The sequence below is a fragment of the Ranitomeya variabilis genome, chromosome 2 (assembly GCF_051348905.1).
Source record: "Ranitomeya variabilis isolate aRanVar5 chromosome 2, aRanVar5.hap1, whole genome shotgun sequence".
Lineage (NCBI taxonomy): Eukaryota > Metazoa > Chordata > Amphibia > Anura > Dendrobatidae > Ranitomeya > Ranitomeya variabilis.
In genome coordinates, this window is record NC_135233.1 from 902,605,195 (window position 1) to 902,632,244 (window position 27,050).

Consider the following 27,050-nt stretch of genomic DNA (forward strand, 5'->3'; position numbering starts at 1 on the left):
TGCCACATATAGTTGAATATGTCAGAATTTTACATTTCCAGAGCATTTAGAAAAGTTGTTCTAAAATTATTATTTTATGAATAATATAAGTATTTAGCATGAACAACTCCAATCTGTTAAGTATTGTGTATAAAAGAAAAAAGTTTACCATTTCTTAAAAAAATGTTTTGTTAACTTTCTGAACTTTTCAAGAAGAAAAAATAAATAGACAAAACAGTAATCAACACATCAGCTCTTTAATGAGCAAAATCATGTTTTTATCAGCATTGGAATAATAGTGTTTATCCAGATTATCTTTATTTCACTCAATGACCAGAAATCTAGTCAAGAAGTACAAAGTAATTTCCATTAAGTAATATACAATTTTGTGTGTAATAAGCTTTTATTTTTTTAAAAAGAGTAACTGAAAAGAAAGTTACTGCAGTTAGTTTGTCAGAGAAACATATTTGCATTATCTTACAAACTATCAAAATTACTAATTTTGGAAATGTAAAAAAAAGAAAGAAAAGAAAAAGAAATAAAAAATAAAAAAAAGTAAAAGCACATTAACTGTTGTCTAATAGAAATATACAGGTAAGAGAGAAGTTATTTCTTAGTGATGTGCTCTTAAGTCCACCTCTATCATTTTCCATATAAATGTACATCTGATACATATACAAACACCTTGAAAAGACTGTGATAAATACCTTTCCTGATAGACAATAGGGAAAGTCATATTTTTTGTGGTTGGATAATATTAGTATAAAATTACAGAGGCAGAATTGGGTTTATAAATTTTGTTGGCACCCTTCATAATAGTGTATTCTTGGTATCTACATATGTATACATTTTACTTATATACCGCTGTGAGGTAACATCAATATAAAAAAAAATTTACAGTGGTAAAGAAAAAATTTAAAATCTTTAACACGTGGACATGCAACATGAAATACATGTTAAAAAAATATCAGTAGTGGGACAATAACTCAAGTTTTCTTTGGACGCATTGTTACTTACCATTATTATCAATTGCATCAGATCTCATCTAAACCAAATAAAACATTTCATTTACCATAAAACTTATATTTCTAGAAAGTGTTCAGATAGAACAAAATGTAATATTTCCTTAAATACGTATATCCTTTGGGATTCACACAATTGTTTCTCAATCTATTTCTAGCCTAATAATATGCACCTTTTATTTCTAGCTCAGAATTAAACTAAGGACAATACAGTAAATTATTTAATTAAAAAAAAAAACACCCTTCCCATAAAAAATCCTTAAATTTTTTGCCAATTAATGTAATTTTCTTTTATGAAAAAGAAAAAAAGTTTAATAGGATGAGAATAATTTTGAATGTGGACTATTTAGCAACATAGCCACCAAGCATACAAATTATCATGCACTTCGTGCTAAAAATATCCATTTTCCTTTATTCCCACAATTGATAGTGACAGCACTTAAGTGATAATGTTATACCTGCCAGGGCTTAAAACCTTTTTTTGGATTATTGGCAGTTTATAGAATGGGGCCCAAAATTAAGGCCTTAACAGCATTGGTGCTTTGTGCACTTATATATGATTTACACAATAAAACAGTTCGAAATAAACAAAAAAGGGTGAAAAATATCAGACATTCCATGTGTGAGTCCCTTGTGCATATAAATACATTTGAAATCTTTGTCCTCTCTTTTTTTTGTAGCACATGCCTAAAGCCAATTTTGGAACTTAAATCCTAAAAAAGGTTGAGTATGAATAAAAAAACACTATCATTCACAACAATTATTTCAATTGCTGCTGTTGTCCATTTTGATTATTTACATATTTTTTTTCCAAAATTTTAAAATGTTTTTGATATGTATATGCATTATGCACATTGTAATCTTCCATTTTTAAATAACGCAAGTTCTCTGGGTTGAAAATCCAAGAAATGTCCAATAAGGTCAACTACTGTAATACATCAAAAATAAAGTCTGTATTCAGTCTAGTCTGGCTATACTCTGGTTGTAGAATGTGAATGTGGATGCGGATGTGGGTGGGGATGGGGATGGGGAAGTGTGTTATTCTGTCCTGCAGTATAAGTATTGAAGGCATGTATGGGCTGAATCCCTGGTATAGTATTAGGAATCATTGTTATAGTATTCGGGGTCATTAAGGGAATATCATCTGGGGATCTTCGCATTGCTAGAGTGTAGTCTGGAGGACAGGCATTTCGAAGAACAACTTCATGAGGATGGATAGATTCACATTCATGGTCCAAGTCTGTGTGCTTCATTTGCAGAGACATAATTTCTTCTTCTTGTGCATGGGCTATGTCATTTGTAGTATTCCGCTGAGGACTACACCTCCTATGCACATCGTGTCTCCTTTTATCCTTTTTGTAGTATAATGCAGCAAATGCCAAAATATTAAGAAACAATAGAGATGCTCCAACAGCAATAGTGACACTTAGCTCAGTAGAATAGTCTCTTTCCAATGAAAATGGACTAGGCTGTTGTTTGAAGTTATCTTCATTAATCGTAGGGAAGGCTGAAGTTACAGGTACAAGGAGTTTTCTTGTTGGTCTAGAAGTAATATCTGTAGATGGCCCTTTAGTTGTGGTGAGGTCATTAATAACATGAAGATGTGGAACAAGTTCTAGCCAAAGGTTTACTTTATTAGCCCGATAATGTTCTTTAACTCTCGGCTTTAATCCAATGTGGAGATAAAATTGCTCCTTTTGCCCATATCTAGTCCATGCGACTTCTTCAAAACGATTTGGCTTTGTGTGAATGAATTTTGTATCTTGTGGAACAGGTTGGTTGGGGTCCCTAGAAGAGAAAAACAAGCATATTTTAATCTCCTAATAAATTGACATACACATAAGGCATAATCTAAACAGCAAACTTGTTATTATTGAATATAAAATAATTTAAGGCTACATAACAACTTTGACTGTGATCCACATTCACTTTCATTATGTTGCAATTTAGTATTGTGCATATCACTGCTAGAGTTGTAGTGTAGTTCCAGTCTTAAACAGATATTCACATATTTAAAGATAAGTATTACCAATTTATGGGTTATTAAAATCTCTCCTCCCTGGAAATTAAAATTATATTTTTTTAGGCTTGAGCAAAAAGCTTTGCAGGACCTTGGTTCAGTGGCTGCATTGTTAATTTGAAGCCACAGAACCAGAATTCTGAAAACATTCTCCAATATTTTGCATGCCCATCATCTCTTCATCTGAAGCCTAGTTTACTAACCACCGCTACTGTCCAGTGTATAAAAGTTCTTATTGCCCTTGTAAGAAAAACTTCTATGAATGTGGTGAGATGATTGAAACATACTGCTAGCATCCATTTTTCCATTTTGAGCAGATTTAGTACCGCCAGGGCCGCCATCAGGGCATTACTGCCCTTACTGGCGTATGGAGCCCAATGAGCAGAGGAGGCCCACAGCGGGCCCCCACTTTTCTGGTCACCGGGCCCCAGCGGCAGGACCCTGCTGGCTTAGTAACTGCCTGTGCATCCTCAGACGCACGGTCAGTTAAAATTTGTTGCCATGTGGGAGGCCAGCAGCTGATATCAGCAGGCACATTGCTGGAGTATGATGTCACTGTCATATGCTGGAATGACTCTGCTCGCCACAGATGTTTCAGGTGAAGGACATCACTGGAGCTCGGCCAGGTAAGGAGAAGCTATTTTATTTTTTTGTAAAGTTGCTGCATGGGGCTGCTTTATACGCATTATACCCCTATAGGGGCGAATTATACCCTTATGGGGAGCATTATATTATGCGGGTTCATTATACCACTATGGGGCTGCATTATGCCCCTGTGGGGGGAGCATTATACTCCTATGGGGCCACATTATACCCCTATGGGGGAGCAATATATTATGGGGGTGCAGTATACTATGGGGCGGCATTATACCCTTATGGGGCTGAATTATACCCCTATGGGGATGAATTATACCCGTATGGGACTACCTTATACCCCTAGGGCACTGCATTATTTTATGGGGGTGCATTATACCCCTATGTGGTGCATTATACTGCTATGTGGCTGTGGTACACTGCAATGGGGATGCATTATACTATGTGGTTGCATTATACCCCTATGGGGTCCATCATACCCCTATGGGAGTGCATTATAACACTATTTGGCTGCATTATATTATGGGGTGCATTATACCCCTATGGGAGTGCATTATACCCCTATGGGGTGCATTATTTTATGGGGTGCATTATACTACTATAAGGCTACATTATACCGCTAGGGGGCTGCATTATACCACTATGGGGGTGCATTATACTGCTATGGGGGTGCATTATACTGCTATATATGACTATGAGGTTGCATTATACCGCTATGGGGCTGCATTATACTGCTTTGATGCTGCAGCATACTACTATATATGACTATGGGATGTATTATACTATTATGAATGACTATGGGGGAAATATGGAGAGACATGAGTCAGAATGGGTGGACACGTGGGGTCCAGAATGTGTGATATTATTACTGTAGGGGCTAATTAAAGGATATTATTTTTGAGGATACTGTTTTCACAGTGGGGAGGAGAGGTCCTGTTACTGTGCAGGGCGACACATTCACTTTTTTTCTGCATCTGGTGTAGTACAGAGGTTGGGGAAAAATTGGGGAATGCGCTCTAGATAACTGTGCTATTTTCCACAGAGATGAGTCCTGGATGGAAGAAGTGATGGCAGTCTCAACTGGATGAAGAAGAAAAGCAAAGATGAAGGACTTTAACTAAAGATGTCACTGGTGAGTCAGAGTGTTACCTGTACACTTACACTATATACTATATATAGAGAGCTCCTATGTATAATGTCACTGGGGATCCCTGTATTACCTGAAGGGCTGAACTGGCCATTGGGCTCTTCTGGCAAATGCCAGAAGGGCTGGTGCCAGTAGTGGGCCACTGCACGCCGACTCACCCCCCCACTAGATCCGCCGCCGCATTCAACTATACCGGTGTCTATGACGCCGGTACAGTTGAATGCAATGATGGAGGAGAGAGCGTCTGCTATATACTACTATGTGGGTTGTGCTGTATACTGCTATGTGGGCTGTGCTGTATACTGCTTAGTGGGCTGTGCTGTATACTGCTACGTAGGCTGTGCTGTATACTGCTATATGGGCTGTGCTGTATGCTGCTATGTGGGCTGTGCTGTATACTGCTACATGGGCTGTGCTGTATATTACTGTGTGGGCTGTGCTGTATACTACTGTGTGGGCTGTGTTGTATACTGCTACGTGGGCTGTGCTGTATACTGCTACATGGGCTGTGCTGTATACTACTGTGTGGACTGTGCTGTATACTACTGTGTGGGCTGTGCTGTATACTACTGTGTGGGCTGTGCTGTATACTACTGTGTGGGCTGTGCTGTATACTACTACGTGGGCTGTGTTGTATACTACTATGTGAGCTGTGTTATCTGCTATGCGGGTTGTGCTATATACTATGCAGGTTGTGCTATATACTTTGCGGGCTTTGCTACATACTATGGGGGTATAGTATATTCTATGGGGAGGCTGTGTTATATACTATTGTGGGGGTATATTCTATTCTATGGGGAGGCTGTGTTATATACTATGGGGGTATATTATATTCAATGGGGAGGCTGTGTTATATGCTACTGTGGGGGTATATTATATTCTATGGGGGAGGCTGTGTTATATACTATGGGGGGCTGCATTGTATTCTATGGGGGCTACATTATATATTATGGGGAGGTGGGCTGTATTATATTCTATGGGGGGCTGTATTAGATTTTATGAGGGATGATTGCATCATACTCTTTGATGGGGCTGCATTATATTCTGTGGGGAGGTGGGCTGTATTACATTCTATTCGGGGCTACATTATATTCTATGGGGGGCTGTATTATATTTATATTCTTTGAGGGGTGATTGCATCATACTCTATGAGGGGGCTGCTAAACTATGAGGAGGGATGCATTATACCCCTATGGGACGGCTGCATTATACTCTGGGGTGGCTGCATTATATTCTGTAGGGTGGTGGCTGCATTATATTATATGTGGGCTGCATTATACTGTATCGAGGACTATGGGGAATATGTTATACTATATGAAGAACTATGGGGTGTATTATACTATGGGAAGTGAATTGTACTACATGGATGACTATGGCGGTGCATTATACTATATGGAGCACTGTGAGGAGTGTATTATGCTCTATGGAGGACTGAGCAGTGTATTTTAATACATGGAGGACTATGAGGAGTGTATTATACTATATGGAGGACTGTGGTGCACATTATAATATATGGAGGACTATGGGGTGTATTTTACTAAACAAGTAAAATGCTGCATATTCAGATTGTTTTTGCTGGAACAAAAATCATTGTTCTCAGCAGCACATCGCTGGTGTAAACTGTAGATGTGCTGCTGATAGCTTGATACTGTATGGTGATCTGTTAGTGATCTATTAGTGATTGTTCTGTCCCATCATTCCTTCTCAGTTGGTGGAAAGAGGCCGGGAAACAAGCGTCAAACAACTTCAGTATTGTCGATCACACTCATTTAGCGGCCTGAACTCAGCGCTTGTAAATACAACCGAAATGCTTTTGTGTGATGTGCAATATGTTAGCATTTGGGGCCCCATTTTAAACTTTTCCTAGGGCCCACTTTGCCTAAAACCGGTCCTGCCTACAAGTGTACAAAGATATTATACAGTCACCATGTGACTAGTGGGCCTGTGTAACTTCAAATGCCAGGGCTGAATTTTAGTCCCAGTCCGGCCCTGATTACCTGTACACTGACACTATATACAGAACTCTTGTGTATAATGTCACTAGTGATCACGGTATTACCTGTACAGTGACGCTGTATACAAAGTACAGATCTCCTGTGTATAATAGCATTAGTTTTTTTTATTATTGATCAGTATAGTAGTATTCGGTCACTATCTAGTGGTAAAATGTTATCTGGTCATGGTGTGGTGGTATTTTTTCCTTGAATGTGCTATTATTCGGTCACTGTGTGGTGGTAATATGTGGTCAGGTCATGGTGTGGCGGTATTTGTCCCCTGTATGTGGTATTATTCAATCACTGTGGTGGTAATATGCTGTCTGGTCATGGTGCGATGGTATTTGTTCCTTGTATGTGGTATTATTGGTCTCCATGTGGTGGTAATAAGTTGTCTGGTCATGGTGTGGCGGTATGTATTCTCTGTATGTGGTATTATCTGGTCACTGTGGTGGTAATATGTGGTCTGGTCATGGTGAGATAGTATTTGTCCCTTGTATGTGATATTATTGGTCTTTTTAAAAATTGAAAAATAAATAATGATACTGTATATCTAAAATTGTACTGGATATTTTAACAAATTTTTAATAAGTTACAGTAGAGTATTGCCAGTTAAAAGAGTCTACCTTGTCATGGTGGTGGATTCAAAAATATTTTGGCGAAAACAAAAGCTGATGGCTATGTATGTGGTGATGGGAACTGTTAATGTGTGATTGGTAAGGACATGGTGTCGAAGTGGAGTTTTTCCAAGAGAGGGAGGTGGGACTGTGGAAGGTTCGAGGAGTGGATGCAGGGCTAGGGTGGAGACTGGGTGGATTCTCAAAGGGGCCCGAAAAATGTTGCCAGTATGGGGCTCCAAAATTCCTAGTAGCAGCCCAGAGTATCGTTACACTCCTGCAATGCCATAGAGGCAAATTTGTATCAAATTGCAGCATCAGAAATTACACAGTTTGCAACAATCATGCAATAATCCCACTGGACTGCAATATCAATTAATCAATCAATCAATGGTGCCTTCTCCCAAGAAATTAGGAAGTCTGAAGGCTGGGGTTTGGCACTTTATTTATAATCAGTCATGAGACAAACCATTTCAAATGAACGTTCAATATTTATCATTACCTAGTCAATGCAACAGGCATAGTCAATAAACTCATTACTTACCATACGGATAAGAAATCATCATATGTGGCACATATGCAAGTAACAACTATAAATATAGAGATATTTTTCCACTGTCTAGAGTAATGGTATAATGTTTTTGCATAAACCCTGCACTGTCTGTGTAAAGTGACTACAACATTGTAGCTGCTTCACATATTTCATTACAAAGGAATACTTTCAAATCCAAGCTCTATAAGCGCAAAAAAGTTCTGCGGAGCAGGAGAAATAAAAGCTTAAGGGAAGTCAGTTTTTGTTCAATTGTTATGAAAAATGTTAATGTCATGAAAAATTACTGTAAAGTAAGAATGCAAGTAAAGTAAACAAAATAGAAATCTAAACATTTCAAACAGGAAATCGATCCTTTGCGAATTGATCGAGACAAGGGTTGAGCGAAATGGATCGGACAAGTTCAAAAATCGCCGACTTTCGGCATTGTCGGGTTTCATGAAACCCGACCCGATCCTAGTGTGGGATCCGCCATGAGGTCGCCGATCTGCACGCAAAAGTCGCGTTTCATATGACGTTTTCAGAGCCATTTTTCAGCCAATGAAGGAGGACGCAGAGTGTGGGCAGCGTGATGACATAGGTCTCAGTCCCCACCATCTTAGAGAAGGGCATGACAGTGATTGGCTTGTTTTCTGCAGCGTCAAAGGGGCTATAAAGGGGCGTGCACGCCGACCACCATTTTACTTCTGCTGATCTTAGCATAGGGAGAGGTTGCTGCAGCTTCATCAGAAGAAGGGATATAGTTAGGGAGGGAAGATTAACCCCCAGACTGCTTGTGCCATAGCGATTTCCACTGTCCAACACCACCTTTTTTTTGCAGGGACAGTGGAGGCTATTTTTTGTGCATCAGCTCTGTAGCTTATTAGGCTGCCTTATAAGGCTCCCTGATAGCTGCATTGTTGTTTGCATTCTGCTGTGCAAACCAACTGCATTTTTAAAAGCAAAAATCCTGTTGCTCCTTTCTGCACAGTTATCTTTTTTATTTGTCCACACTTTTGTGTGCAGCAGTCCTTTTTATTGCTGCCATACTTGTCCTGAGATCATTGTAGGGAGATTGAAATTGTGCTACTGTCCTTGTATTTTTTCATATATCTTCCAGCCACTTTCTGCCACTTACACTGGGCCTGAGTTTTGGTTCAGTCTCCAAAAAAAAAAAGTGAGATTCAAATTCTCACAAAGTGGATATACTTCAGTCCTGTTAGTTTGTCGTATGTCAGCCAGCCACTTTCTGCCACTTAGATTGCGTTGTTATATACACTGGGCCTGAGTTTTGGTTCAGTCTCCCAAAAAAAAGTGAGATTCAAATTCTCACAAAGTGGATATACTTCAGTCCTGTTAGTTTGTCGTATGTCAGCCAGCCACTTTCTGCCACTTACTTTGTGTTGTTTTATGCACAGGGCCTGAGTTTTGGTTCAGTCTCCCAAAAAAAAAGAGATTTAAATTCTCAACAAGTTTATATACACCTTCTACCTTATTTTACAGTACCATATAACGATTGTTATTTTGGTTAGATTTTCCAAAAAATGAGGAAGTCTGGTGGAAGAGCCCATGTGCGGTGGTTGCCAGCTGGTACTGATGGTGGTGGTGGTGGTAGTGCATCTGGTGGTAGTGGCAAAAGCACAATAGCACCTAAGGCTGGAGGTGTTGAGCCAGCGTCATCGTCTGGCTACACAAGGCCTCGAAGGCTTTCTTATCTGGGAGTAAGAAAACAGCTTTTAAAGCCGGAGCAGCAGGAAAAAGTTTTGGCTTTCCTTGCTGACTCAGCCTCTAGCTCTTTCGCCTCCTCTTCAGAAAGTTCCAAATATAAAAGCAGCGAGTCGTCAGTGGATGCTCCTGGTCAGGAACAAGATGTTTCCTTGTGTTCTTCACCCAAACCAAAAGTGAAAAATGCATCAGGTGACACTACAGGTTACTCCATGGAGCTCTTTACACATACCGTGCCTGGGTTAGAAAGGGAAATTGTTAACTGCCAATTAAAAGATGAATCGGACATGGAGTGCACTGATGCACAGCCACAGCAAGATTATTATGCTGTTCCATTGACTCAGATCACTACATTGCCCTTGCAGTGTACTGAGACAGAATCTGACCCTGATGAGAATATGGTGCCCCGTCTCGAATGCTATAGCACCTTACACGGTGACACAGAGGAAGGTGCACATGACATTGAAGAGGAGGTGATAGATGACCCAGTTGTTGACCCAGATTGGCAGCCATTGGGGGAAGAGGTTGCTGCTGCCAGTAGCTCAGAAGTGGAGGAGGATGATCCGCAGCAGCCATCTACAGCTCAACAGCTGTCATCTGGCAGGTCCATATCAGGCCAAAAACATTTGTCAAAAACAAAAACAGTTTTAGGACAGCGTGGCCATCTGGTGAAAGTAGCACAGCGTGCAATGCCTGAAAAGGTATTCGATAGTAGGAAGAGTGTAGTGTGGCAATTTTTTAACCAAGATCCGAATGATCAGTCAAAAGTTATCTGTAAGAAATGCTCAAAGACGTTTAGCAGAGGGAAGAATCTTCAAAATTTAAATACAACATGCATGCTTAGACATTTAACCAGCATGCACTTTCATGCCTGGACTAACTACCAAACATCCCGTACCGCTGGTGCACCTGCTCAGAATGAAGGTAGTCAGCAATGCTACATTGCTTCCCTCACTGTAAGACCACTGGTTGGGACACCACCAGCAGCAAATGTGGAGGTATCGTCGCAAGGCCAAAGCAGTCAGGGAATCACAAGGTTATTGGTAGGAAACATTGTATGTAGGCCAACATCAAGACTACCATCACCAACCCTCTATCAATCTGCCATGTCCACCACCACCACCGCTAGTTCCACCATATGCAGCTCTCCAGTCCAGCTCACCTTACAAGAGACTCTCGTTAGGAAAAGAAAGTACTCATCCTCTCATACGCATACACAGGGTTTGAACACCCACATTGCTATACTAATCTCGTTAGAGATGATGCCCTATTGGTTGGTTGAAAGTGAAGCTTTCAAAGACCTGATGGCCTACGCAGTACCACGCTATGACCTACCCAGTCGGCACTTCTTTTGTGAGAAAAGCCATCCCAGCCCTCCACCAGCATGTCAAAGACCGCATTGTCCATGCACTGAGGCAATCAGTCAGTGGAAAGGTGCACCTCACAACAGATGCATGGACCAGTAGGCATGGCCAGGGATGTTACGTGTCCATCACGGCCCACTGGGTTAATGTGGTGGATGCAGGGTCCACAGGGGACAGCCATAGTGGGAGAGTTCTGCCTAGCCCACGGTCTAGGAAACAGTTGGCTGTAGGCGTTCGCCACCCCTCCTCCTCCTCCTCCTCCTCCTCCAGAAGCAAAAGCTCATCCACAGAGCGCAGTCGCACGACCACTCCATCTGCAGCTGCCAGTGTTGCACACGAGGTGTCCCATTATCGAACAGCTAGTGGTAAGTGTCAGCATGCTGTGTTACAAATGAAGTGTTTGGGTGACAACAGACACACCGCGGAAGTACTGGCCGAGTACTTGCAGCAACAAACTCAGTCATGGCTGGGCAGTGTACATCTTGAGGCAGGCAAGGTAGTCAGTGATAACGGAAGGAATTTTATGGCTACCATAGCCCTTTCAGAACGGAAACACATACCTTGCCTGGCTCACACCTTGAACCTGGTGGTGCAGTGCTTCCTCAAAAATTATCCGGAGTTACCAGCCCTGCTCCTGAAGGTGCAAAGACTTTGCTCGCACATCCGCTGGTCGCCCGTACACTCCAGCCGTATCATGAAACATCAGTGATCACTGAATCTTCCCCAATAATCGACGTTGCAACAAGGTGGAACTCCACACTGCACATGGTTCAGAGGCTGTGCAAATAGAGGAGTGCTGTAATTAATTTGTGGGAGGATACACATACAAGGGCAGGCACTTGGATGGCAGACATGGAGTTGTCTGGTGTGCAGTGGTCGAAGCTACAAGACCTCTGTCAAGTCCGTCAGTGTTTTGAGGAATGCACATGGCTGGTAAGTGCAGATGATGCCATCATAAGCATGAGCATCCCACTAATGCGTCTGCTGATGCAAAGTTTGACGCACATTAAGGAGCAGGCATCTGCAGCTGAGGAGGAGGGAAGCCTTGATGACAGTCAGCCATTGTCTGCTCAGGGAACGGCGGTGGCGGACGAAGAGGAGGAGGAGGAGGATGAAGGGGAATAATATTTATGGGAGGAGGATGCTTCTCAGGGGGCAATAGAAACTGGTGGCGTTGAAAGGTCAGGTACAGGGTTTTTGCAGGAGAAAAGTGATGTTGATTTGCAAGAAAGTGCTCAACCCAGCACAAGCAGTGAATTGACACCTGGAACATTGGCCCACATGGCTGAGTATGCCTTGCGTATTCTAAAAAGGGACCCCCGCATTATCAAAATGATGACCGATGACGATTACTGGTTGGCCTGCCTCCTGGATCCATGATATAAAGGAAAATTGCAAAATATCATGCCACATGAGAACCTTGAGCAAATATTGGCTACCAAACAAGCAACTCTTGTAGACCGTTTGGTTCAGGCATTCCCAGCACACAGCGACGGTGATGGTTCTCACACGAGCCGTACGGGGCAACATGGCAGAGATATTAGAGGTGCACAAATCAGAAGTGGCGTTGGACAGAGGGGTTTTATGACCAGGTTGTGGAGTGATTTTGCAATGACCGCTGACACGACAGGTACTGCTGCATCGATTCAAAGTGACAGGAGACAGCATTTGTCCAGTATGGTTGCGAACTACTTTTCCTCCCTTATCGATGTTCTCCCCCAAAGGTCATTCCCCTTTGATTACTGGGCATCTGAAATAGACACCTGGCCTGAATTGGCAGAATATGCATTACAGGAGCTCGCTTGCCCTGCTGCTAGTGTGCTATCAGAAAGAGTCTTCAGTGCTGCTGGTTCAATACTGACAGAAAAAAGGAAACGTCTGGCTACCCAAAATGTTGATGATCTAGCCTTCATTAAAATGAACCAATCATGGATTTCAAATTATTTTGCCCCACCTTCCCCTGCTGACATGTAGCTTGCCTGAAAAATGTCTTGCTTTTGGCCTCCTCTTACTGACTTCTCCAATTCCTCCATTTGCAGCTGATGAATGTCCACCATAGGCCATTTTTATACCTCCCTAAATGGGCTGACTCCCCCCACAGGGCCGTGGTCACCACCTGGCGCAAGCACCCGTGCGAGTGCTGTTTGCTTGGACAGGTGGGTGTGCCCACTCTTGGGCGACGGCACTGGCACAGGGTCCCTCATAGTACAATGAAGTGTCTCTGACGGTGGTGGTGCACAACCAACGTCAGACACACCATCGTAATATGAGGGTCCCTGTGCCAGTACCGCAGCCCACGAGACAGTGTTCCCCCCAGCTCAAATAGTGCTCTACCACTTGCAATACTTACCTCTCCCTGCTCCACCACTGTGTAGTCTGTGCTTTTAAATCCTTCAATGGCACTGCCAATACAAATTTGTTGAAATGATAGATGATAGTTAAATTATACAAGGTCCCTGGTCTCCATTTAGACCAGTTAATACTTTGCGCCTACTACCACTGTCTGCTACTCAGCAGAGGAGCCCACCCCTGTACCTAGCTATGCCACCTGTTTATTTATGAACAATTTTTTGGCAGACATTTAGCCCACTTTATTATTTGGGCCTTCTAACTTACTGTGCTACTCATTACAGTTTTCCTCCACTGAACAAAGCAATACCGCCTGTTTAGTCCTGTTACCACATTTGAACTGCATTTAGCCTACTTTGTTATTTCGGCCTACTAACTGTGTCTGCCACTCATTACAGTTTTCCTCCACTGAACAAAGCAATGCCACCTGTTTAGTCCTGTTACCAATTTTGAACTGCATTTAGCCTACTTTATTTTATTTATTATTTGGGCCTATATCTGTGTTTCCTCCTCATCCTGCCCATTGCCCAGCCACTGCTAGATGAGTCTGCCGGTACATTGACCCAGACCACTACATTCCCCTTGCATTCTACACAGCCAGAATCTGACCCTGCTGAAAGTCAGGTTCCCCTTCCCGCATACTATACCACCTTACACGGGGACAAAAAGGAAGGTGCAGATGAAAGTGCAAGTGCCTTCATCAGGTGGGGGGGCATACTCGTTGGCGACGTCACTGGCACAGGGTCCCTCATAGTACGCAAACATGTCTCTGCCAGTGGGAGGCGCCACACGCTGTCAAACACACCGCTGTACTATGAGGGGCCCTGTGCCAGTGCCAACGAATGGGCCCCCCCTGCTTGCTCAGGATCATAGCACTTGCAAAGTTGAAATACTTACCTCTCCCTGCTCCACCACCATGACATATTCCGCGTTTCCTGGGCCCATAAAAATCTTGAGCCATCCCTACCCCCCCCACAACTTTAGCCAAATGACCCCCAGTTTTCAATGCCTAACTATTATTATAAAGTAAATTAAGATTGACAAGCTTAAGTAATACGAATTGATGTTTTTGGCATTAAAATGGGCACTGTAGGTGTTTTCCTGTCCTCCACTCACTGCCGACTTTGATTCCCCATTGACTTGCATTGAGTTTTGTGTTTCAGTCGGCCCCCGACTTTTCGCAATAATCGGCCGATTTGACCCGACCCAACTTTTGACAAAGTCGGGTTTCGCGAAACCCAACTCGATCCGAAAAAAGTAAAAGTCGCTCAACTCTAATCAAGACATCTCTAGTAGTGTTGAGCAATACCATCCGATATTTAAAAGTATCGGTATCAGATTGGATCGGCCGATATCCAAAAAATATCGGATATCGCCGATACTGATACCCGATACCAATACAAGTCAATGGGACACAAATATCGGAAGCTATCCTGGATGGTTCCCAGGGTCTGAAGGAGAGGAAACTCTCCTTCAGGCCCTAGGATCCATATTCATGTAAAAAATAAAGAATAAAAATAAAAAATATGGATATACTCACCCCTCCGACAGCCCCCGGCTCTCACCGGTGCCAGCGTCTGCCTCCGTTCCTAAGAATGCAGTGAGTGAAGGACCTTCGATGACGTCACAGTCACATGAGCGGTCACGCGACCAATCACAGGACCGCAACGTCATCACAGGTCCTGCACTCACTGCATTCTTAGGAACGGAGGCTGCCGGTTGCACCGCTGAAGTCCAGGGTCCGTCGGAGGGGTGAGTATATTTATATTTTTTATTTGTATTCTTTATTTTTTACATGAATATGGATCCCAGGGCCTGAAGGAGAGTCTCCTCTCCTCCAGACTCTGGGAACCATACGCACCGCACACGCCTGGGAACTTATAGGAACTTCCGATTCCGATTTCCGATATCACAAAAATATCGGAACTCGGTATCAGAATTCCGATACAGCGAATATCGGCCGATACCCGATATTTGCAGTATCGGAATGCTCAACACTAATCTCTAGGTATGACTACTCTTTGCCCCATAGCAGAAGTCCTAGCAGAGCTCCTACATAAAAGCTAAATATTTGAAGGAATAGGTGGGGTCACAGCGACAGAGACAGGGAGGTGAATTGTGACACTTACAAATAAATGTTTGCTTCTATTGAAGCCCATTAGTGTAGTGTTCTTACTCACTAGGATATCACTTTCATAGTTTCCAAAGAGTATGATGCCATCAAATATGTCTCAAAAACACTGTTTCACAACCCAGTATGATTCCCCCAAAGTCCCAAAACTCCATGAAGTCCTCCACATTGCAATTGCAGTATTAAGGCCCCTACAGATCCACAATACAGGATTGTTCCCTCCCAATTCCAAAATACAGCATGATGATCCCTACAACCCACTACACATTATAATGACCCTCTTACAGCACTCCACACAGTGTAATGGAAACCACACAGTTCTTCACATAGTAAAATGGCCTAACAAACAGTACATTGGCTCTCACACAATCCTTTACAAAGAATAGTATCCCTATCTTTTTATATATTTGCCTTAAATTGTCTGTCATCCACTTCCATATGGACGTCCTCGAATCCCACTATCCACTGCGCTGTACCGGAAGTATGCCAACCACCATATTGGAATACCCAAGTGATGGGTATTCCAATATGGCACCCACTACCAGTCCCTTGCACAGTATCACCAGCGGGTCATCGCCAGATCTTCCGGGTCGATGGGGGAGGAAGAGAGGCAGTTGTCCATCATACTCACCTGCTCCCGGCGCATCTCTGCATGTCCCTGCTTCTCTGGCGCCGGCAGCTTTTTCCTGTGTTCAGCGGTGCGAGGTGACCGCTAAAAATAGGAAGAAGCTGCCAGCTCCCGAAGACCATCTGTCAGTGAGAAGCTGCCAAGGACCACGCCGGGAGCAGGTGAGTATAACAGGGAAGGGTGAGCATTTGGATATTCACCTGTCCCCGTTCAACTGCAGCACCCGCTCCATCTTCTGCGTCGTCTGGCTGCGACGTTCAGGTCAGGGAGCGCGATGACGTGTTTATTGTGCGCGCCGCCCTCTGCCTGAACATGTGGCACATTTTCTATGCAGCATCTTATGGGGCTTTAATCAACCTTTATGCAGCATTATATGGGGCACATTTTCTATGGAGCATCTGATGGGGTCATAATCAGCCATTATGCAGCATTATATGGGGCACATTTTCTATGCAGCATCTTATAGGGCCATAATCAACCTTTATGCAGCATTATATGGGGCAGATTTTCTATGGAGCATCTTATGGGGCCATAATCAACCATCATGCAGCATTATATGGGGCACATTTTCTATGCAGCATCTTATGGGGCCATAATCAACCTTTAAGCAGCATTATAAGCGGCAAATTGACTATGGAGCATTTTATGGAGCTATAATCAACCTTTATGCAGCATTATATGGGGCTTGGGGATGAGATAATCTCAGTGCTGCAAAGCCTGCCCCCATTGGGACGTCACCACCCTCTCGATGCGATAGCATCGGGCCTCCATCTAGTTCATGTATAATGGCCCACACACAGAGCTCCACATTGTATAATGGCCCCACACAAACTTCCACACAGTATAATGGCCACACACCGTATAATCCTCCACACACGGTATAATGGTCTCCATAAAGTAAAATGCCCCTCTCCCACAGCCCTCCACACAATATGATCTCCCCCACAGCTCATACAATACAATGGCCCTTGCAGTCACCCCTATATAGAGATCCCCCCGAAGAAGGCAATCACTGCCAAAACGTGCGTAGGGACACCAGGCGCCACAGCATATTGGATAGGTAAAAAACCTCATTGCTATCTTTTTGCACAGTTTATTTGTTTTTGTTCACTTTTACACTGGCAACAAATAGAAGGTTTTTTGTTATGATCTGGTGGCCTAAGAGCAGCATGAGACGTACTCTGGAGAAGGTGGAACCTGTACTGACCGCAGACCCTGAACTTAACACCGCAACTAGAAGTAGCCGTGGAATGTACCTATCACTCCCTAGACATCTCGACACAGCCGGAGGACTAATTACACCTAGAGATAGAAAAGGGAAAACTATCTTGCCTCAGAGAAAATTCCCAAAGGATAGACAGCCCCCACAAATATTGACTGTGAGAGGAGAGGGAAAAAACATACACAGACTGAAATCAGAATTTAGCAAAGGAGGCCACTTCTAGCTAAATAGAAAGGATAGGACAGAGTACTATGCGGTCAGTATTAAAACACTAGAAAATATCCACCACAGAAAATACAAAATCTCCACAGCTAACTAAAGATATGGAGGGTATATCTGCATCTCCAGAGATACCAGCTTGGCTAAACAAATCCTTATACAAACCAAGCTGGACAAGACAAAAACATGGAAAGGAACTGAACAATAAGGCCACAGCATGTGGACAGCAAAAATCAAGGCCAAAACTTATCTTTGGTGTAATGAACAGCAAAGCAGGAGAGAGCAGGCAGGGATGTGAATCCTCCAGGAACAATGGACAACTGGCACTGACTAAAGGGTCAAGCAAGGCTAAATAGCCCAGTCAGGATTGCAAAAACTTGACACACCTGATGAATGCTGCGATCCAGAGACAGCAGCACTACCACTTATAACCACCGGAGGGAGCCCAAGAGCAGAATTCACAACAGTTTTTATATGCCAATGGTTCACATATTTGCACTTGTTGATCACAGATTTGCATATGTTGTATATTTTCCTTTTTTTGTTTTTGGAAAGTCTTGGTTTTTCCTTCTGATCTATGCAACTTTGCTAGACACTTTGCTGTGATGCCACCTTATGGCTTAATTTTGGAATATTCTGATACTTTTCATTGATTTTATATATGTAACAATAAAGATTGATTTATATTTTATATTTTTATATTTGTGGGATCATTTTACATCTCTCTTTTATATGAATCAAAAATATATATATAGTACACACAGGCACTTGGTTTTGGTGTGAAACTGTCTTATTTTTTTTTTGGCAAAAACATTACCAACATTCACATGAAAGCAAAAAAAAAAAAGCCATTCCCCCTCTCCAAATGAATTACAGTAAAGCAGGTAAAAACAGTACTTTTTATGGGTAGGCAAGATATAACGCGGTCTCTTAGCAATCCATGCACTGCCTCTAGCTCAGGCGGCTCAGCCGTAATGAAGAAACTGCAACTTCCATACATTAAGTGATACTTGCTGTTTGATGCACACATCCTAAATAGTCTCCTCTCATAGAGATTTTCGCTTGTCTCTCTGCAGCTGCAGCACAACCCACTTTGCTCAGCTCTATCTACTAACTAAACCACAAGTGAACACAGGGCCTGGCTCTAGACATAGCTAGCTAGGTGCACATAATCAGGACTTTCAGTGCTAGGTTTTAACCCTGTCCTACCTGTATTTCCTACATACATAAACATAAAAGATAAACAAAAGATAAACAAAAGATAAATAAACAAGCCTGATAAATTAGATGTATGTCTGTGTGCACATATACAAAGCAAGACATATAAATAGATATGTAGATATGTACACTCTATATTATTTGTGCATATACATGGCTGATAAATATACATTTAATAAAGGAATTACACTTACCCCGTTTTAGCAAAGTTTGTCCAATATGTCATTACTACTGCACTTAGCATAACATCATTTTTGGAGAAATTGCATGGGAATAGTTCTGTAGGTCCAATCATAGGAATTCCAAATACATAGGGTACCTCATCCCCATGCGATGCATCTGCCCAAGCAGGCACTTGATCTGATTGGCAATGATGGTAAAAGGCATAAAAGTATGTAGGAGAACCAAAGTTTGAGTGTAGATCTGCAGTTGCGACTGCTGGTGCAACCCATTGATGGTCAGTGAATAATGCCAGTAATGTTTTCCTTCTTGTCTCAGGATTGTGTCGATCTGCCCAATCAGTATACATAAATTTGATTGTTTCCCTCATTATATCTTTTCCTTCAGTGTATCCATACAAATTATCAACAAAATTGGAAACGGCAAAGTCGAAGTCACTTGCAGAGATGCCATCCTCATGGTCTACAATACTTTCTACGAATTTGAGTCCTTCTCCTTGATTTACACCCAACATGATATCATAATTTAAAAATTCACCCTGTTCCATTAGGATCTGAGGATCATCAGGTATTACGTCACCATCTATTACTGGTCCAAAGGCTATGTGATACCTTGCTGGCTGTATGTCTTGGTCCACAAGTTCTCTGTAAGGCTTTTTCTGTAGACATTCCACAAGTTCTACAGTGTCAGTCATGTTGCATCCAACTTTAGTTGCTAGAATACGGGCATATTTGGCAGGCTGAAAGCTAACTGCCCAACTAGACAAGGCAGTTCCACTTTGTGCAATTGCCCTTTGAAAGAGACCTGTATCCAAAACAAATTAAACAATTAATAAAACTAATAATCATTTATTTTGCAACACATCTAGTGTTAAATCATGCCATATCAAACAAGGCTTTTGCATGCTATATTGATATATACTGTATATATATAGTACAAGGTTACATGCATTGTCATATAATCAGCATAAATAAATAAAAATAAAATAAAAGCTGTAAAATGTAAATAAACACATTACACTTTCATGCAAATCTAAATATTGTTTTCTGGATGTTTAAAAAAAACATGGTCTGTAAAAATATCAAAATGCACTGTGCAACACATATCTTCATGCGTAATAAAATAAATATTTAACACCTTCACGATGTGCGCCGGACATGTACGGTGCATGTGGGGTCTACTCTTTTGATGTAAGCTTCGGCACTGAGCCCACATTTTTTCCAGCACATGTCAGCTGATTTAAACAGCTGACATGTGCCCTTAACAGCTGTGGGTAGAATCGTGATATACGGCGGCTATTGATCTGTTAAATGCCACTGTCAATCTTTGACAGCTGCATTTAACATGATCATGCTGGAAGCGTTTCACTAATCCTGCCCATTGGCACCCGTGTCGCATGACTGTGGGTTGCCGATGGGTTGGCATGACAACCCGGGGTCTGTAGGAGACCCCTGTGGTTGTCATTGCTGGATAGCTATGAGCATCGCCTGGTGGTCAGCGTTCATAGCAAGTGAGCATTTCTGCTATACAGAGCAGGGCTACAGCTTTGCCTGCTCTGTATATAAATATATAAAATACTCTCCTTTTCCCCCCGTTATAAATGTAGAAAACATGGTTAGGTAAATTTAAATTAAATATTCTTTAAATGCCATAAAGGGAAAACAAATCTAAACAACAGAATTGCAGTATTTCAGTCACAACAATTCTGCCTAAAAAATGCAATTGCAAGCTAAACATTCTATCTATCCTAAAATGCCAACAATAAAAATGTCAGCTCTTCATGCAAAAAACAAGTCTTCATACAGCTCCATTGACATAACAATGAAATTGTTACAGGTTATATAAAGGGGGCGATAGAAACACATTTGTTTTAAACAAATTTCTTTTTTTTTTCCATCACTTAAATAAAAAAAACTTATATAAGTTTGGCATCGCTGTAATCATTATGAACCTGAGAATCATATTACTAGGATTTTTTACAGCATAATGAAACCATAGAAATACAACCACAAAAAGCAAATATGGAATTTCTGTTTTTTTTGCAGTGTATTGTATAACAAAATGAGTAGTGTAATTTAAAACTGCAAATTGTTTATGGAAAAGAAAAGAAAGGTAAAAAGAATGCAAAAATGGACAAACACCCACATCTGAGCAGAAAATGCCTCTCTTTTTGACATCCATATGTCATCACAGTGGCACTTGGTATTGCTTTTATTACCCAACCTTTAACCGAACATAATTATATCATAACATGTATTCTTATTTTCACTTGCTTATTCATTGTTATTATTGAATGTTATTATGAAGCAGCAGAAAACAGACATAAAATTATACTGGAGCTCCATATTGTTTAAAACAAGCAGATGTTTGTAACATTTCAAAGCAATGTTTCAGGTAAAGTAAAATCTTTCTTTGGCAAGCTTAACCCCTTAATCCCATATGACGTACTATCCCGTCGAGGTGGGGTGGGCCTTAATTCCCACCGACGGGATAGTACGTCATAGCCGATCGGCCGAGCTCACGGGGGGAGCGCGGCCGATCGCGGCTGGGTGTCAGCTGCCTATCGCAGCTGACATCCGGCACTATGTGCCAGGAGCGGTCACGGACTGCCCCCGGCACATTAACCCCCGGCACACCGCGATCAAACGTGATCCCGGTGTACCGGCGGTACAGGGAAGCATCGCGCAGGGAGGGGGCTCCCTGCATGCTTCCCTGAGACGATCGGTACAAGTCGATGTACTCACCTTGTACCGAGCGTCTTCTCCCTGCAGGCCCCGGATCCAAAATGGCCGCGGGGCTGCATCTGGGTCCTGCAGGGAATACTTCCGGGTCGGAGCAGGCTGCAGAGCAGCCTGCTCCAATGAAAGTATGATCGCCGATCTGACAGAGTGCTGTGCAAACTACCAGATTGGCGATCTGTGATGTACCCCCCTGGTACAAACTAAAAAAGTTAAAAAAAAAATTTTCACATGTGAAAAAAAAAAATAAATTCCTAAATAAAGAAGAAAAAATATATATAATATTCCCATAAATACATTTCTTTATCTAAAAAAAAAAAACAATAAAAGTACACATATTTGGTATCGCCGCGTCCATAACGACCCAACCTATAAAACTGTCCCACTAGTTAACCCCTTCAGTGAACACCGTAAAAAAAAAAAAAAACGAGCCAAAAAACCAACGCTTTATTATCATACCGCCAAACAAAAAGTGGAATAACACGCGATCAAAAAGACGGATATAAATAACCATGGTACCGCTGAAAACGTCATCAAGTCCCGCAAAAAACGAGCCACTATACAGCATCATAAGCAAAATGATAAAAAAGTTATAGTCCTCAGAATAAAGCGATGCCAAAATAATTATTTTTTCTATAAAATAGCTTTTATCGTATAAAAGCACCAAAACATAAAAAAATGATATAAATTAGATATTGCTGTAATCGTACTGACCCGACGAATAAAACTGCTTCATCAATTCTACCAAACGTGGAACGGTATAACTGCCTCCCCCAAAAGAAATTCATGAATAGCTGGTTTTTGGTCATTCTGCCTCACAAAAATCGGAATAAAAAGTGATCAAAAACTGTCACATGTCCGAAAATGTTACCAATAAAAACGTCAACTCGTCCCGCAAAAAATAAGACCTCACATGACTCTGTGGACCAAAATACGGAAAAATTATAGGTCTCAAAATGTGGAGATGCAAAAACTTTTTTGCTATAAAAAGCGTCTTTTAGTGTGTGACAGCTGCCAATCATAAAAATCCGATATAAAAAATGCTGTAAAAGTAAATCAAACCCCCCTTCATCACCCCCTTAGTTAGGGAAAAATAATAAAATTAAAAAAATGTATTTATTTCCATTTTCCCATTAGGGTTAGGTTTAGGGTTAGGGCTAGGGTTAGGGCTAGGGTTAGGGTTAGGGCTAGGGTTAGGGCTAGGGTTAGGGCTAGTGTTAGGGTTAGGGTTAGGGTTAGGGCTAGGGTTATGGCAAGGGTTAGGGTTGGGGCTAGGGTTGGAGCTAAAGTTAGGGTTGGGGCTAAAGTTAGTGATAGGGTTGGGGCTAAAGTTAGGGTTAGGGTTGGGGCTAAAGTAAGGGTTAGGGTTGGGGCTAAAGTTCAGGTTAGGGTTTGGATTACATTTACGGTTGGGATTAGGGTTGGGATTAGAATTAGGGGTGTGTTAGGGTTAGGGGTGTGGTTAGGGTTACAGATGGGATTAGGGTTAGGGGTGTGTTTGGATTAGAGTTTCAGGTAGAATTGGGGAGTTTCCACTGTTCAGGCACATCAGGGGCTCTCCAAACGCGACATGGCGTCCGATCTCAATTCCAGACAATTCTGCGTTGAAAAAGTAAAACAGTGCTGCTTCCCTTCCGAGCTCTCCCGTGCGCCCAAACAGGGGTTTACCCCAACATATGGGGCATCAGCATACTCGGGACAAATTGGACAACAACTTTTGGGGTCCAAGTTCCCTTGTTATCCTTAAGAAAATAAAAATTTGGGGGGGCTAAAAATCATTTTTGTGAAAAAAAAAAAGAATTTTTATTTTCACGGCTCTGCGTTATAAACTGTAGTGAAACACTTTGGGGTTCAAAGTTCTCACAACACATCTAGATAAGTTCCTTGGGAGGTCTATTTTCCAATATGGGGTCACTTGTGGGGGGTTTGTACTGTTTGGGTACATCAGGGGCTCTGCAAATGCAACGTGACGCCTGCAGACCAATCAATCCAAGTCTGCATTCCAAATGGTGCTCCTTCCCTTCCGAGCTCTGCCATGCGCCCAAACAGTGGTTCCCCCCCACATATGGGGTATCAGCGTACTCAGGACAAATTGGACAACAATTTTCGGGGTCCAATTTATCCTGTTACCCTTGTAAAATTACAAAACTGGGGGCTAAATATTCATTTATCTGAAAAAAAAAAGATTTTTATTTTCACGGCTCTGCGTTATAAACTGTAGTGAAACACTTTGGGGTTCAAAGTTCTCACAACACATCTAGATAAGTTCCTTGGGAGGTCTATTTTCCAATATGGGGTCACTTGTGGGGGGTTTGTACTGTTTGGGTACATCAGGGGCTCTGCAAATGCAACGTGACGCCTGCAGACCAATCAATCCAAGTCTGCATTCCAAATGGCACTCCTTCCCTTCCGAGCTCTGCCATGTGCCCAAACAGTGGTTCCCCCTACATATGGGGTATCAGCGTACTCAGGACAAATTGGGCAACAACTTTTGGGGTCCTATTTCTCCTATTACCCTTGTGAAAATACAAAACTGGGGGCTAAAAAATCATTTTTCTGAAAAAAAAAGGAAATTTTTATTTTCACGGCTCTGCATTATAAACTGTAGTGAAACAAACAATCAAAGCTCTCAAAACCCATCTAGATAAGATCCTTAGGGGGTCTACTTTCCAAAATGGTGTCACTTGTGGGGGGTTTTAATATTTAGGCACATCAGACACGACATGGTGTCCCATCTCAATTCCAGTCAATTTTGCATTGAAAAGTCAAATGGCGCTCGCTCCTTCCCTTCCGAGCTCTGCTATGCGCCCAAACAGTGGTTTACCCCCACATATGGAGTTTCATTGTACTCAGGACAAATTGCACAACAACTTTTGTGGTCTAATTTCTTCTCTTACCCTTGGGAAAATAAAAAATTGGGTCGAAAAGATCATTTTTGTGAAAAAATATGATTTTTTATTTTTACGGCTCTGCATTATAAACTTCTGAGAAGCACTTGGTGGGTCAAAGTGCTCACCACACATCTAGATAAGTTCCTTAGGGGGTCTACTTTCCAAAATGGTGTCACTTTTGGAGGGTTTCAATGTTTAGGCACATCAGGGGCTCTCCAAACGCAACATGGCGTCCCATATAAATTCCAGTCAATTTTGCATTGAAAAGTCAAATGGCGCTCCTTCCCTTCTGAGCTCTGCCATGCGCCCAAACAGTGGTTTACCCCCACATATGGGGTATCAGCGTACTCAGGACAAATTGTACAACAACTTTTGCGGTCCATTTTCTCCTGTTACCCTTGGTAAAATAAAATAAATTGGAGCTGAAATAAATTTTGTGTGAAAAAAAGTTAAATGTTCATTTTTATTTAAACATTCCAAAAATTCCTGTGAAACACCTGAAGAATTAATAAACTTCTTGAAAGTGGTTTTGAGCACCTTGAGGGGTGCAGTTTTTAGAATGGTGTCACACTTGGGTATTTTCTGTCATATAGACCCCTCAAAATGACTTCAAATGAGATGTGGTCCCTAAAAAAAAATGGTGTTGTAAAAATGAGAAATTTCTGGTCAACTTTTAACCCTTATAACTCCCTAACAAAAAAAAATGTTGGTTCCAAAATTGTGCTGATGTAAAGTAGACATGTGGGAAATGTTACTTATTAAGTATTTTGTGTGACATATCTCTGTGATTTAAGGGTATAAAAATTCAAAGTTGGAAAATTGTAAAATTTTCTAAATTTTCACCAAATTTCCATTTTTTTCACAAATAAACGCAAGCTATATCGAATAAATTTTACCAATAACATGAAGTAGAATATCTCTAGAGAAAACAATGTCAGAATCGCCAAGATCCATTGAAGCGTTCCAGAGTTATAACCTCATAGACAGTGTAAAAATTGGCCCGGTCATTAACGTGCAAAACACCCTCGGGGCTTAAGGGGTTAAATCATATTCATTCATGATAAAAACTCAATCAGTTGTAAAGAAATGATCCTTTTAACACTTTGAGTCAGCACCCAGCTGTCAACTAGAAAAGTATTCAATGTTAATTTATATATACTTTTACTGAGACCTTCAATCACTTAGATTAGTTCATTCAGTTCATTAGTTCATTCCTCAACCAAGAATCTGCAAAAACCCTAGTCCATGCCCTCATCATCTCTCGCCTTGACTACTGCAACCTCCTGCTCTGTGGCCTCCCCTCAAACACTCTCGCACCCCTCCAATCTATTCTAAACTCTGCTGCCCGACTAATCCACCTGTCCCCCCGCTATCCTCCGGCCTCTCCCCTCTGTCAATCCCTTCACTGGCTCCCCATTGCCCAGAGACTCCAGTACAAAACCCTAACCATGACGTACAAAGCCATCCACAACCTGTCTCCTCCATACATCTGTGACCTCATCTCCCGGTACTTTCCTACATGCAACCTCCGATCCTCACAAGATCTCCTTCTCTACTCTCCTCTTATGTCCTCTTCCCACAATCGTATACAAGACTTCTCTCGCGTATCACCCCTACTCTGGAACCCTCTACCACAACACATCAGACTCTCGCCTACCATCGAAACCTTCAAAAAGAATCTGAAGACCCACCTCTTCCGACAAGCCTACAACCTGCAGTAACCACCAATCAACCAAACCGCTGCATGACCAGCTCTATCCTCACCTACTGTATTCTCACCCATACCTTGTAGATTGTGAGCCTTCGCGGGCAGGGTCCTCTCTCCTACTGTACCAGTTATGACTTGTATTGTTCAAGATTATTGTACTTGTTTTTATTATGTATACCCCTCCTCACTTGTAAAGCGCCATGGAATAAATGGCGCTATAACAATAAATAATAATAATAATAATAATAATTAGTGGAAATGCACAAAGCCTGGAGATTAGTCCAAAATCAGCCAACCTACATTTGGGGTATTTTATAAAAGTCATCTATGATAAACTAATCTATGTCTGAGCATATATCAGAAAGTAAAAATGTGGTGGTGCACCACCATATTATGGGTGTCAGGTCCGAACATTCCTACAGTTTCCTGGAAAGTGGTTTGGTCCTCATGGGCCTGTTGAATGTGCAACAAAGGTCTCCTGATCTGACCCAGACTTTTATCTTTGAGGTCATCTGAAGGCAATTGTCTATGCTGTGAAGATACAAGATGTGCAGCATCTGAAACAATGGATACTGGAAGCCTGTACTAGCATTTCTTCTGCAGTGTTGCTGTCAGAGTGTCACGATTGGGAGAAGAGGGTTGCATTGACAATCCAACACTAAGGGCAGCACTTTGAACACATTTTATAAGTGGTAATAAACTTGTATATAATTCAAGAAATAATAAAGTTACAATAAAACCAAGCACACCATTGTTTTGCTTGTGAAATTCTCAA

The 27,050-nt window shown here is 41.8% G+C and overlaps 1 protein-coding gene across 7 annotated transcripts in view; it reads right to left on the reverse strand.

The window, feature by feature from the left end:
• Positions 1-218: 218 nt before the first annotated feature.
• NLGN1 (neuroligin 1) overlaps positions 219-27,050 on the reverse strand; it is a 1,307,981-nt gene continuing 1,281,149 nt past the window's right edge. For all 7 annotated transcript variants that reach the window (XM_077290514.1, XM_077290511.1, XM_077290510.1 and 4 more), the window contains 2 exons: positions 18,953-19,742; positions 219-2,789 (listed from right to left, as the gene is read on the reverse strand). In XM_077290514.1, the coding sequence (XP_077146629.1) occupies positions 1,973-2,789; positions 18,953-19,742 (1,607 nt within the window). In that variant the 3' untranslated portion in view covers positions 219-1,972. The remainder of the gene's footprint in view (positions 2,790-18,952; positions 19,743-27,050) is intronic.